General features: G+C 29.1%; 2 protein-coding genes across 2 annotated transcripts; both read right to left on the bottom strand.

The window, feature by feature from the left end:
* Positions 1-3,157: 3,157 nt before the first annotated feature.
* On the bottom strand, positions 3,158-5,416 carry LOC105127931 (GDSL esterase/lipase At5g45910-like). The gene is made up of 5 exons (XM_011029408.1): positions 5,083-5,416; positions 4,736-4,960; positions 4,500-4,648; positions 4,093-4,366; positions 3,158-3,560 (listed from the first exon to the last, which is right to left on the bottom strand). The coding sequence occupies exons 1-5, from the start codon at positions 5,330-5,332 to the stop codon at positions 3,337-3,339; spliced, it is 1,122 nt and encodes a 373-aa protein (XP_011027710.1). The 5' UTR covers positions 5,333-5,416; the 3' UTR covers positions 3,158-3,336.
* Positions 5,417-9,495: 4,079 nt separating this feature from the next.
* LOC105127932 (GDSL esterase/lipase At1g28580-like) lies at positions 9,496-13,944 on the bottom strand. The gene is made up of 5 exons (XM_011029409.1): positions 13,580-13,944; positions 13,268-13,486; positions 10,409-10,557; positions 9,891-10,167; positions 9,496-9,791 (listed from the first exon to the last, which is right to left on the bottom strand). The coding sequence occupies exons 1-5, from the start codon at positions 13,833-13,835 to the stop codon at positions 9,550-9,552; spliced, it is 1,143 nt and encodes a 380-aa protein (XP_011027711.1). The 5' UTR covers positions 13,836-13,944; the 3' UTR covers positions 9,496-9,549.
* Positions 13,945-14,210: the final 266 nt, after the last annotated feature.

Raw genomic sequence — 14,210 nt, forward strand, 5'->3', positions numbered from 1 at the left:
GTAAAACTATAAAATCTTGTATATCATTTTGTGATTTGGACCTAGGGCCACATTTTATAACCAAAAAAAGAATAAAGATGTCATGAATTGTCAAAGAGTGAATATTAAAGGTGTGGAGCTAAGATTCATAGTCAGAAAAAAAAATATTTTCATGAATGTAATTATACAAAACAATATTACTTTATTATGTAATAAATAATAATACAATTAAATTGTAATTTCATTATAATCATTCTAAATAAATTGCTAGGTATGTTATAAAGTAAAAGATTCAAAAAACTATTGAGGGGAATGACTTAAAAAGAAGGGGAAATTCAAAATCCTAAAGCTATTTAGTTTACTTTCTTGATATTTTTTGTAATTTGTTTTAGATTTTTAAATTAAATATTTATTATTGTATAATTTTATTCCAGTTAGTTATAATTTTGAGAAAAGAATGATAATAAAACTCTATATTAAAAAAATAAAAATAAAATATATATATATAAAGAATGAAATCTTCTACTTTTAATATAATATATTAAAACATACAAATAAAAAAACTTAAATACACATGACTTTACATCACCGGATATTAAAATATTGTATAAATATAACAATCATTACACTACCAGAAAATTGATAAATACAAACGAAAATATCCAAGGAATTATAGTGGAGAAAAAATTCAAACAATGCAAAAAAAAAATAATGATGTGTTATTTTTACCAACAGAATCACCAATGAAATAAATTTCATTGATAAAATTGTTGATAAAATGTGAACATTGTTCATCATGTCAATTACAAATAGAATCACTGATAAAATTTTATGCTGGTATTTTTCAAAGAGCTTCATAACTGTTTACTTTTCAATTATATTATTAATTCTTGTTTTTTTACAGACAAAATCATTGACGGATTGAAAAGTTATCAATGTTATTGGTGGTTTTCTGAAAAAAATCAATTAATTTAAAATTTTCATTTAAATATTAAAATGAAATCACCGACGGATTGAAAAATTATCGGTGATTGTTGGCAATTTTTGAAAACTTTTTATGAAATTAAAAATTTAAATTAAATATTACAGATGAAATTACCAATGAAATAATTAAAAAATATTAATATTTAATTATCCGTAGGTAAAACCATCGGTAACACGCCCCCAATAAAAAACCTAAATTCTTTTATTTCACAAGAGACAGACTCATTTCTTAATCTTTTTCTTCTAGTTCTTCTTCTTCATTATATGTTAAAAACATCAATATCTATTTCTTTCTCTTCTCTTCTCTTCCATGTTCGGGTATATCTTCTTATTCTTTCTTCTTTGATCCTTTTAGTTTTTTTCTAATTAATATGCTTTACAAAAAAAAATTTCTCTCCATAACTTGCAACTACATCAAAGTGAGACTTTTTTCTTCTTCTTTTTTTTTCACTATATTTTTTATTTTTAATTGTTTTTGTTCTTAATAATTGTAAAAATGTAGTTGTGAGATTTTTTTTCTTATGAAATCAATTTTTAGTTACTTTATTTATAGGATTTTTAATTTTTTAGCAATTGCAACTTCATTTTTTTCAAATGAATTTTTTAGTTGAGTTTATTTTTTTGTTTTATTTATTTGTTGCAAATTTGTTTGAGTTGATTTTCTTATTCTTTTTTCCTAGTATTTTGAGTATATATTATAGAGTTTTGATTGATGTTAATTTTATTATTTTATAATTTCCAAGCATTTCAATGTTAGAGAATGAAAAAAAATCATTTTGATAAAATCCCCATTAAGAAAAAGTAATAGAAACTAATTGCTAAACAAAAAAAAAAGGGGTAAATAACATTTATTAATTTTAAGGGTAAAATTAAAAAAAAAATCAAACATTTCACAAAAACACTTCAAACAAAAAACTAAAATCAAAAGAAAGATGAGAAAATTTAAAATGAAAACAAAATAAGAGAAAAATTAACATTTCAATGTTAAGGAATGAAATTAGAAAATAATAAAAAAATTAGTAAAAAGCCCAAAAAATAATAATATAAAAGAATAAAGAAAAAATTCTAAATTAAAAAACAATAAGAAGAGAACTGATTTAAGGGTAAAATTTAAAAAAACTCAGACATTTGATCACAAAAATCAAGACAAAAACCTGAAATTAAAAAGAAAAAAAAGGTCAAACATGAAATCAAAACAAAATAAAAGGAAAAAATAATATTTTAATTAAGGATAAAATAAAAAAATAAAATTCACAAAAAACATTAAAATAAAAATTATACAATCATAAGCAAGAAGATAAATTAAATATTAAAATAAAATAAAAGGATAACATCAATTTGCTGATTGAACAACACATTTTTCGAGATAAAGAGATGAGGAAAGAGAAAATATTGTCGGAGCCAAACAGCCCACTGGACCACCGCACACATCACCTCATTTAATAGAGGATGCTGTAATCTTTCTATTGTCACTGCAGATGGATAATTTTCACCACTTAAATTCTATATGCGCCACTTGAAGCGTGCAGAGTGGCTTCACATACTCGTGTAGTGCATGAACAGAACGCGCCAACAAAATATGTTTGTTTCAGGGGGCACCAAAGTAAATTTAAGGCGTTATTTTAAACAAAATGACAAAGCTAACTTTTTCGTATTTCAAGGCATCTTAATCATTATACTGTATAATTACATTTGATAGATATTCTAGACCATAATCAAAATGATAATAATTATATTATTCTCGCCCACAGGGCACTGAGCATGTGCGCACAATGATAATTCTCCAACTCTTTTATATTATTTTTTTAATATCCATGAGAACTTGATTTATTAATTCTTCTCAATGAATTAGGTCGTTGAAGTGAATACTTCTTTCAGACAATTTAGAAAGGGATTTAATCTTGATTAATCAAGGATCCTATTATTATGAAATCAAAAGGAAGGAAAATAAAATAAATAAGTTGCTCGACAACTTTAGGTTACTGGCTTGCGACCACTTATTGCAAGTGGATGGGGATAGTTAATACTTGTTTAGATTTAGATGGGGAAATATGAGCTGCATCTTTAGGTTTTTTTTATGGACAGGATGCTCCTACTTTTCTTGTGTCTGTTCTCTGATTTTCGAGATTTGAATTTTCATACGCTTCACATGCATTTACGGAAAAACCTTCGTTGAATTTATCAGACATACACAGGATGAGAACACAGTTACTATTATATATATATATATTGTTGGATTAAAAATCCTTTCCATCGAAAGATACCAGTACAGATGAGAAAGCAGCAAGATTCGACAAACCGAAACAACAGGCTTCACTAGCTAATAAATCACTCGACAAGGTAGACACCCATGATTTCAGTCACGAAAAGGGTTTATTTAAGAGAGATTCGCAGGGGTGGTGTGGTGAAAGAGCCGCTGACCAAACCCATGGCAATGTACCTGTAAGCAGCTTCTGTCAAGTGAATTCCATCCCAATTTGCGTGGCTGGAAGGATTGCTACATGTTCTTGAGCCCATGTGCCCGCACCTTGCCGAGTTATTGAAATTGTATGGTCCACCCCCTCCACAACAAGCCGTCAGAGTTCCACCAGTAAATCCTGCATGTTATAATAAACTTTCTTAATCTGTGATGTTGGAGATATGAAAATGAAGGTAGGTAATGTAGTAATTGTTCTTTTTCCAGAGGCGATAATTATGGGAGGAGATAGAATCAAGGGTCGAAATATATATATATATATATATAGCATCAGATTATTGAAACATTATCAATTTTACACCAAAACTATTCTTTCACATTAGTTTTATTGTTAAGTTATTTTGATTTCTTAATTAAGGAATTTTATTGTAATACTTAACGTTAAGTTTTCTATAAAATAAAGTTGTTTTTATATAAAAAATGTTTTTTAAATAAAATAAAATATAGATGGAAAGCTTTAAAAAATGGACGAAGATCTTATTGATACTATTTTTGATTTATTTTGTCAGTTTTTTTTAATATCTCAGTATAATTTTTTTTTTTTTGGTTATTATCTATATAACTATTTTTTTAATAAATTCAATGATTAAAAAAAGCATAGGGTGTAATGGTCTTTTGCTTGCTAGTACCAACAAATAGTTCAAAAGACTTACCATGACGCTGTGGCGCGTGGTAGAAACGCTTGGCTGCACCATAGTAGTCAGCATATATTATCCTAGCATGTGGGTATTTTTGTCTCAGCATCTGCAGGGCTGTTTTGAGTTGATTGTTATGGTACTTGGAGAAAGCATTGCAAGCTTTCAAACACCCATTCCGATCATATTCTGTTCTGTTAGGACTTCCGAACAAGGTCAGATACACTGCCGAGCATCCAATCGGCAAATTCCCCGGCACCAACAATTCCACAGCTCCTTCTTCTATCAAAAACTAACACAATATCCCATATATATAAAAATATAAGAGAGAAATTTACTTTTAGAAGTAACCAAAAAAAATATTGCCATTATGTTTTTTAACTTTTTTTTATCAGTCTTGATGAAATTAATGCGATGTAACTTACACTGGTAGCCTTAGCAATTGCTTCAACAACAAGAGGCACAGAAGCTCTCAATTGTTTAATGCTTCCACCAGCAAAGTAGGCATAATTATAGTCGTTTCCTCCAATCTCTCCCACAAGAAATAACGATTTTTTGAAGTAATTATCACATTCTGGTGAAAAGAAAGTGGCAAAAAGAGAAGCATATGGTCAGGTAAACACAAAAATGAGTGTGTGTTATGAGCTTTTGTGACTCTCACCTTGTTTGCTGATACAAAGAGAGGACTTCAACTGTTTGAACCATCCAAGCTGAACACTCAATGAATCGTTTGTCCACATAATTTTCCCGATACGTTGGTCGTAAAAGAATTTAGCATCGAGAGCAGTAGCTCCAGCAACAGCGAAATTTACTCCATGAAAGGAATGCAGCTGATCTTTGCCGAGTGCTAGATAGGGTGGCAAGTGTGGCAACCCAGATGCCTCAGCTACATTTCAACGATCACACAACAACAACAGCAAAAAAACGTTATGTGAACGTGTTGATCATACGGTTAATTTAAGTACTCAAAGTAATAAAATGGAAGAGATGGCATTTAAATATATGTACAGATGAAGTCAACAACTAGACGTCCATCGGAGCACCGGCCGGTTGCGTGTCGAAAGAAGGTTTCACCATAAGGGAGCTTTGCAATCACAGGAAATGCCAAAGCACCGGAAAGAAGGAAATTTCCAGTGTCACTAAGAGAGTCACCAAAGTTGAAAATTGAGTCATACTGCAATGGAGTTGTCGAAACTATTTCGACATTGAAACCAAAAATGAGGCAAAAGGAAAGAATTAGGGTGATCAACATTTTCATGATCAGTGAAAAATGATGGGATTAAATAGGTTGCAAGAGGTTTTACAAATTAAACGTCCTAGTACTCTTTTAAGTTCTTGCTATAATTTATATATAGGAAAGCTGTCTTCCGGTCTTCGGTTTCCACACTAGTGTCTTTATTGCAGGCAACTTCCACCAGATTTTGCATCTCATTTATTATTATGGTTTGCCTGGATCCTTCCCGACCCCGTGATCTCACTCAATATTCTTTTATTTTTTTTCGGGTACACAAGACAAGTCACTTTTGAGAGATTTATTACTCAGCATCTTAATTAATAAGAACTATAAAAAGATGTGAATTCATTTGTAATTTCATATATTATCTATTATTATTAGTATTGATAATTTATTTTTATTTATATTTTTTATTGAGCTTTATAATTTATATATTTTTTTAAAGTCTTTAATTGAGATTTTGATTTTAAAAATCAATTTAATTACATCCCTATCAAACTTAAATACTAAGCCTAAAGTGAGTTGATTTTTTTATTTTAATTAGTAGTTTTGAATTTGTGCATTTTGACCTTTATTTAATCAATAAATTTTTAATTTTTTTTAATTTGGTCCTTGATTCAGTCAATTTTAGCCTCTATGTTCTCGTGTATTTTCTAGTTTGATCCTTGATTTTGGATTTTTTTGATCAAATACTTAATTACTCATCAAACTTCAATATTTATACAATTAAGCTCCTAATTTGACCAACTTAACTCTTACATATTGTAATTCAACCACTAAACTTTAATTGTTTTCAATTAAAACTTAAATGGGCTTTAAAAAATCAATTTTCTTACAATTAAACCCTCCATAAGTTCTATCATAACTCATTTTTAGGTTATTCCTCAAATTCACTTTTTCTCTTCCAAAAAATTAAAAAAACATATTCAGACTAAAAATAAAAAAAAATCTAAAAAAAATAATAATAGTGAGAAGAGGATGTTAAAGCGTCTAGAAAAATGACTAGAAGTTGGTTGAGGAGGCTAAAAAATTCAAAAATTAAATTTTGACAGTATATATTTTATAGATAAAGAGCCCTCTTGACAAGAAAAATTTAAATTGAAGAAGGTCCAAAAAAATATTTATAGACTCAATTAAATTTTATTAGAGGTTTAATTGAATGTATGAAGGGTTTAAGTTCAAGAAAATTTATTTTTAAAGTCAATTTGGGCTTTAATTGGAAGAAATTAAAGTTTTAAGATCAAATTAGAATTTTTTTGAGGGTTAATTTGTCAAGTTTTAAGATCAAATTAGAATTTTTTTGGGGTTAATTTGGTCAAATCAGGGGCTTAATTATATAAATATTGAAGTTTGATAATCAATTAAGGACTTAACTGAATAAATTTAGAACCAAGGACCAAAGGGAATAGGGCGCTGAAATCTAGGGTTTGAGTTAAAGTTTGTTAGGGTTAAATTGAACACAATTAAAAGTTTGAGGCCAATCAGGGTGTAATTAGAGATAAATTACAAATTAAAGGACTAAAACATAATTAGCAAAAAATTACTATTCATCTTCTTCTCCAGCAAGGTTCGTTGAGTGGCCACCTCTCCAAAGCATTTGACGCTTCGTTTCTTCACCAAATTGGATAAACATAGACATAAACGATCATGTGACAACTTAATACACGCTAGTGTAAGTCGTTTGGACTAATCGAGGCCAAAGAAGTGGTGATACTGCCTTAAAGTGGCTAAACCAACCAACGACTTTTTCTACACAAAACTAACAGTTCATCATTACTACTTTAAACCAATGGTTGGGATGCTTTCAAGTTGAAACAAGGGCCGATATTTGGCACCATAAGAGATAAAGTGTCCCTCTTCCATCGCCTATAAATATATTTGATTTTCATGGTCTAGAGGTAAAGATAATTAGGTCTAAAAGTGACAAAAAACCAGCCTCCCCTTTCATTTCTACTACCAGATAAACTTCTCTCCTTTCTCTCTCTCTCTCTCTCTCCACCATAGCCTTTAGCCTCGAAAACCTTCACCATCGTCTGCCATCACAGCAACACCACTGAGAACCGCCACTATCATCATTGTGATTCGCTAGCACCACCATTGCTAGAGAACTAAAGGATAAGAATATATAAACAAAGGAGTCCAGAAAACCGAAAGTAGCAGGGACGAAGGAAAAAAAAACAAAAACCAGCAGCAACCACTGTTTGCCACGCACCACAGCCACACCACTAAGAGCAGCCACCAGCATCACCGTGAGCCATCAACGCCACTAGGTCAGCTTCCTCCTCCTCCTCCTCCTCCTTCTTAGGTCAGCTTCCTCCTCCTCCTCCTCCTTTTTCTTATTCTTCTTCTCTAGTCATGTCTTTCATTTTCTGCATGAACAGTTAAGAGTGAATTAATTCATTATCCATTGCTGCTAGCCTAGACCAAAATTTGTTAGGCCATGTCTGGCCCAGTTAAAAATGCAAAAACTTTCCTTCTGAAAAAATTTGTGATTTTCTCATATATATATTTTTATCAATTTTGTTTAATATTGGTTTGTATTTTTAATATAGTAAAGATACAAATCTAGTATAAAATACCCGATTTTTATCAAAACATTGCAAAAAATTATAAAACAAAAAAATATTTTGTTTTCATGTATACGACCAAGTTTCTCAAAGTAAAAATATTTTGTTTTCATGTATACGGCCAAGTCTCTCAAAGTTTCCAAGCATATTTTCATTAAAAAAAGTGCAACTTTCTCATGTTTTAAAATGTAAAATTGATATCATAACTAGTTTATGATTATACACAAGACCTTGGTTTTTATTAGATAATTAAACAATGCAGCTTATCTTAGGTAGGGTATATTTGGGGTATTCATACGTCCTTTTATGCAACCAGTCTCCTTACTCAATCTCTAAGAACAATTAAGGTTCTTGGTGATCAAAACACTAGGTGGTGACTTCCTTTCCCGCTTTCTACTAATAAAAGACAAGAATTTCTTGTCTCCTTATATTTCATGTATTTTCCAGATAGATACACATGATGAAGCGTTATTTCACTATGACACCGCACACTTACAACAAATTCAATTGAACTTTCAACAAAATTCAATTAGGTCTTTAAACATCCAATTTTGAATCTCTTTTTTATATTGAATTTTCTTTGGCAACGATGTTTTTATCAGTCAAAAATCTATTAGCAACTTTCAATATTTGTATTTTTGAATCTTTTCAACCAATCTTTAATAATTTTTTGGACGTTCTAGTCTCCTCTTTTAACTGATATTTGTTTCTTTTGATAATTTTTAGTTGCTCATCAAATTTTAATATTTATGCAATTAAACCCCTGATTTGATCAAATTAACTCTTACAAATTGTAATTCACCCCTAAACTTTAATTTATGCTAATTAAAACCCAAAATGGCTTTAAAAATCAATTTTCTTGCAATTAAACCCTTCATAAATTTAGTTAAACTTTCAAAAAAATCTAATTGGATCTGTAAACATCCACTTTTAAATTTCTCTTTCTTGTATTGAGTTTTCTTTGCTAAGAAGGTTTTTATCGGTCAAAAATATATTATTAACTTTTAATTTTTGCATTTCTAAACCTTCTTAACCAATTATTAGCTATTTTTTAGGTGTTCTGGTATCCTTTTCTCACTTATATATTTTTTTTTCCTTTAACATTTTTTTTATTTTTTCTCTTTTGCTCTCTCTTTTGTGTAGGGATCCAAGTAACAACATCATAGATAATTACAGAAATCTTATTCTTATAACCCTTCTATATATGTTGTGTCATTGGGAATTATTAGTGAGATTGTCAGGTTCGTTGAAAACCCCCATTCGGCTCCTTTGCATTAAAATCTCAAAAGATCTAATTTTTAGATTTGACATAATATAAATGGAGAAGAGCTTCCGAGCAATATTTTTTTCTTCCTTGTCAATTTTGGGTTTTAAACGTCCAAACAAAGCAAATATGAACAATTAATCCCCTTCTAATTCCAAATCCATATAAAAAGCTTGACTTGAGATCAAAACACCAATAAGACTTAATAATAGGCAAATAATGATTTATAATAAATGAACTTAGATTAGAAATATATAAGATCCTCAATAAATGGGTAACCTTGCCTGGAATGGGAAGTTTTTATTTGACATCTATCTTCTTAAATATAACCACTAACAAGAAAACAAATAAGATCATGAATGACAAACATCATTCTTTATTAATTATTGATATGGCTATTTAGAATTAATTTACATCTCATTGTCATTTAAATAACAGAAAGCTTTGAAAGATGGATAGGAATATGAGCCCTCTATTATAGATTCAAAAATTAATTTATAAGTTGCTTCTGTATAGTGTATACCATCCCAGTTCACAAATGAGGTAGGATCATCACAAGCACTCACAAGTGGGTTGCCACAGTTAACTAATGAATTGTAGTTGTACATTCCTCCCCAGCCACAACATGATTTGAGAACGCCTCCCGTAAATCCTAAAATGAAAAAAATAATTTATAATTAAGACATTATAACATAACTATATGGTCCTAAATATAGTAATTAACATATAAAAAGCAACAAATTGAACATACCGAATCGATTTGGTGAGTGATAAAAAGGCATTGCTGCATTATAATAATCTGCATAAATGATTTTGGCATGAGGATGAAGCTTTTGGATTCGCTTTAGTTCTTTCATTAGTTGTTCATTGTGTTCTTGAGCGAATTTGTTGAGCCACTTGAGACATCCAGTAAAATGGTCATAGTCTTTTTTATCTGAACCCTCAAATAATGTTAGATAAGATGGCGAGCAACCGATCGGGAGATTTCCAGGAACCAATATTGTTATTGCCCCTAGTTGAATTAGCTCCTGCATTGCATGGGTTAGTAATCACATATTCAATGAAAAGATAAAGACTCTTGTACTCTGTAGGTGTGCAATTTGATAATCGACTTGCTTGCATCTTAACTATATTTATTTCTCTAATTAATGAATATAAATGATGCATCAAAGAATATAATAAAATTCTTTTGTAAAGTAATTTTAAAAGAATAACAATATCATATATGACGACTACGCCATGTAATTTACTATTAAACGAAGTTCTTACCTTGATGGCTAGACCTATGGTGTTAATAACATAAGGTACAAGATCTTGAATAGTCTCAAAGTTAATTCCTTCAAAGAATGGATGGTTGTAATCATTTCCTCCGATCTCTCCTAAAAGAATGAGGGAGTCGCCAAGTAGCTTCTTGCAGTCTACAAATCATACGAAGTTTTTTTTTTTTTTCAATTTAGACTTTGGTTATCACAAAAATGCTTATTTTTAACATTATAAATTGAATTACATATATAGTTCAATTATTAAAATATTGTGAATGAATCATCTAGTACAATTGAATGAAATTAAATTCAATTATAAAATTAATTAGTATTAAAGAAATGCAGCCAATATATTTTAAATGAAATTTTAACTGAGAAATATAACAGTGATATACTATAAGTTACATCTTGACTCATTAATTAATATATAAGTTACATCTTGACTCCTTAATTCATATGCAAAAAAGTAAACCTACATTGGTAGTTAACTAGACATAAAACAAGTTAAGGCAGCATAAGCGTTTCTACATAAGTAAAAAATAATAATAATTAAGACTCGGGTTATTGAGTCAACTAGGTTTCATAAGATCATTTTAATAACATGTAAAAAAAAAACAACTCTAATTTAATAATACGAAAATGCATTCAAACCCGAGTAAATTTTATAAGCAAGTATTAATTTTTAAAATTCAAAACCCATGAAATATTAGACTTGGATTTAATAAAGAATCTTAACTTCCAACTAATTTAACATTAAAAGATGAAATCAGAAATCAAATCCTAGACTAGGGTCATTAAAGTCAATTGGTTTAATAAGCTTAATTATTTTAATATTATGAGAAAAGGCAACTATAATTAATTAATATGAAAAATTAAGCAAATGAAATCAAATCTTCTATATATATAGTTTAAAATTAATTAATATGAAAAATTAAGCAAATTCGATGAAATCTTCTATATATATAGTTTAATTTTTTAAATTTACAATGCGTGAAATTGTATATTAGGTTCAATAAAGAAGCATAACTCCAAATAAATGTAATGTTGTGTTATGAAATTGAAATGCATACATGCATATATATATATATATATTCAAAAAATTTAGAAAAGAAAAAAACAATCAAAATAATAAAGATAAAACTTAATAAAAAGAAAAAAAGATGAAGGATGAAATTGCAACAAATTTTTTTTTGAAAAATCACTTAAAATAAAAAAATTCAAAAGAATAGGGATTAAATTTGAGATGTAAAAACAATTAGAGAATGAGATTGAAAATAATTTCCTATTAAAAATAATAAATTAAAATAAAATAATTTCAATTAAAATAAGAGGGAAAAAATCTCAAGAACTAAAATAAATTAAAGGATTGTTTTGAATTTTTTTCAAGGACATTACCTTAATTGAGGTGGAGAGAGGAGCAAACGGAAAAAAAAAAAATTAATTTGGTAGTAAGCACCGCTTAACTAGACATTACAAAAAAAAGTTAAGGCAACATAAATGTTTCCAAATAACTAAAAAAGAAAAATTAAGATTCAGGTTATTGAATTAACTAAGTTTTATAAGATTTAGATTCAATAAAAAAGTATAATTCTTAATAAATTTAATGTTGTGTTATGAAATGTATATATATTCAAAAAATTTATAAAAGAAAAAAAATAAAAAAAGTAAAGATAAAACTTAATAAAAAGAAAAGATGGAAGGATGAAATTGCAAAAAAAAAATTAATTTGAAAAATAAATTAAATAAAAAATTAAAAGAATAGGGATTAAATTGGAGATGTAAAAAAATTAAAGAATGAAATTGAAAATAATTTTCTAATTAAAATAATAAATTAAAATAAAATATTTTCAATTAAAATGAAAATAACAAAATCTGAAGAGCAAAAATAAATTAAAGGGTTTTGTGACTTTTTAAGGGGCATTGAATTAATTGAGGTGGAGAGAGGAGCAGAAAGAAGAAGAAGAAAAAAAAAAAAGACTTCAATTAAGCGCCGAACCTGATAGAACTACAGTACATGCACTACCTATACAGATAGCGACTGCCAAGACAAATAAGAAAACAATCTGGAAAGCTATTTTTTCTTCTTCATCGTCATCATCCAGAAAACAATCTAAAAAGCTATGTCAATTTTCTTCTCACATTACATGAAAATTATGAAACCACTAGGATGGAAGTACCAATGAGACTCTAAAGAGAGGTTAATTTTTTAAAAAAATCTAAGAGTTATACAGTAATTATGCTTAAAAAAGTGAAAGTCCAGTGAGTAAACAAACCTTTTTTCTTTAAGAACATTTAATTTCTGTGTTCTAAAAAGTAAGAAATGACCAAGTCACCCCAATTAAAACAATACTTTGTGAAAAGATTTAATTACTCCTAATAATTTTTTTTTTTTAATGAGAAGACCAAGCTTGTCACTCCACCATTTTAATAAATGGTGATTTCTCTTTGGTCCTGCATGATGTAGTTTCTCTTAATTAATTAGTAAGTCATAAGAATTTAATGGTTTTTTATTGGAGGTTTCTCTCCATGAAGGCAGGTATAAAGAATTGAAAATTTTTCTATTATATATTTATAATAAAGGTGAATATAGAGCTTAATTTTGACCCCGAAAAAGAAAATATTAATGGACATGATAATAAGGATTCAGTTCAAGAAAAGAGAAAAACATCAGGGACTTAAGTGATAAAACATTTTCATTGTGATGAAATCAAGATCTAGTTCGGCAATACTGAGCATCTGAAGGGTAGCTTTTACCCATTTGTTAAATCTCCTCTAATTACTTATTGAATAGGTTTAATGTCATAAGATTAACGAATAAAACTGGTAGTATAATATATCTACCCGTGATTTGAAATGGCAGGCCTACCTGAAGGCGTGGAGCAGAGAGACGGCAATAATTCTTTGAACAAACCCAGCTGAACAACCAAAGAAATATTGGTCACAAGCTTCGTGAGCCCCTTTTCTTGAAGAAAGGCAGCATCAAGCGCCGTAGCCCCCGCCACAGCAAAATTGACACCGGCCTCTTTGAAACTTTCCATGCTTCCTCCAAAATATGGTGGCACAAATGGAAGACCAAGATATTCAGCTACGTGAAGAAACACAACAACTACAAAAGTCAATTGTTTTTTTTTCAAAAAATAAAAAATATACATCCATGTAATTAGCTCTGTGTGTGTACCAATAAAATCTATGACGAGACGACCATCGGAGCAACGTCCGGTAGGGTGGTGAAAAAAGGTTTCTCCATAAGGAAGAAAGGAAAAGTGGGGAAGATTATCCGGCGGTGACAAGTTCCTTGAGTTTCCAGTGTCGGCAAGTGAATCGCCAAAGCTAAAGATTGATGTGTAGCATCCAATTGTACATGAGATGGTGGATAAGATAAGAACGTTGAACAAAAACATATTCCATAGGAAGTGAGGAGAATATGGAGCCATGGAGAACTGAATCAAGATGTTTGAGAAAGAAAGCTTCACAAGAAGTTTATTTTTATCGTTTGGGGCACCAGTTTCTCTTTTTCTTGAGGAAGAATTAGGACACCGAGGAGCTGTTTGGCAGTGTAGATGTTTTAAAAAAAAAAATTCTTTTTTTATTTTTTTAAATTATTTTGATACGATAATATTAAAAATAAATTTTTTAAAATAAAAAATTTATTAGTTTAATATTTTTTTTTAAAAAAAATTAAATTTTAAAACATAATTTAGAATATACAAACAAACACTCCAATAAACGAATTAGGTGATAATTTTATTAAAGTACTAGCATCATTTTTCACGCGACGAAGACCGTACTTCTAGTTCTTCCCAATCCCC

The sequence above is a fragment of the Populus euphratica genome, unplaced genomic scaffold (genome assembly GCF_000495115.2).
Source record: "Populus euphratica unplaced genomic scaffold, PopEup_1.0 scaffold15.1, whole genome shotgun sequence".
NCBI classification, from domain to species: domain Eukaryota; kingdom Viridiplantae; phylum Streptophyta; class Magnoliopsida; order Malpighiales; family Salicaceae; genus Populus; species Populus euphratica.

Coding starts and splice junctions, on each gene's coding strand:
- LOC105127931 (XM_011029408.1), bottom strand. CDS start 5,332: ATGAAAATGTTGATCACCCTAATTCTTTCCTTTTGCCTCATTTTTGGT. Junction 4,961..5,082: donor TCTAGTTGTTGACTTCATCT/GTACATATATTT, acceptor GTTGAAATGTAG/CTGAGGCATCTGGGTTGCCA. Junction 4,367..4,499: donor CAATTGCTAAGGCTACCAGT/GTAAGTTACATC, acceptor ATATTGTGTTAG/TTTTTGATAGAAGAAGGAGC.
- LOC105127932 (XM_011029409.1), bottom strand. CDS start 13,835: ATGGCTCCATATTCTCCTCACTTCCTATGGAATATGTTTTTGTTCAAC. Junction 13,487..13,579: donor TCTCGTCATAGATTTTATTG/GTACACACACAG, acceptor TTCTTCACGTAG/CTGAATATCTTGGTCTTCCA. Junction 9,792..9,890: donor TCACTCACCAAATCGATTCG/GTATGTTCAATT, acceptor TTTTCATTTTAG/GATTTACGGGAGGCGTTCTC.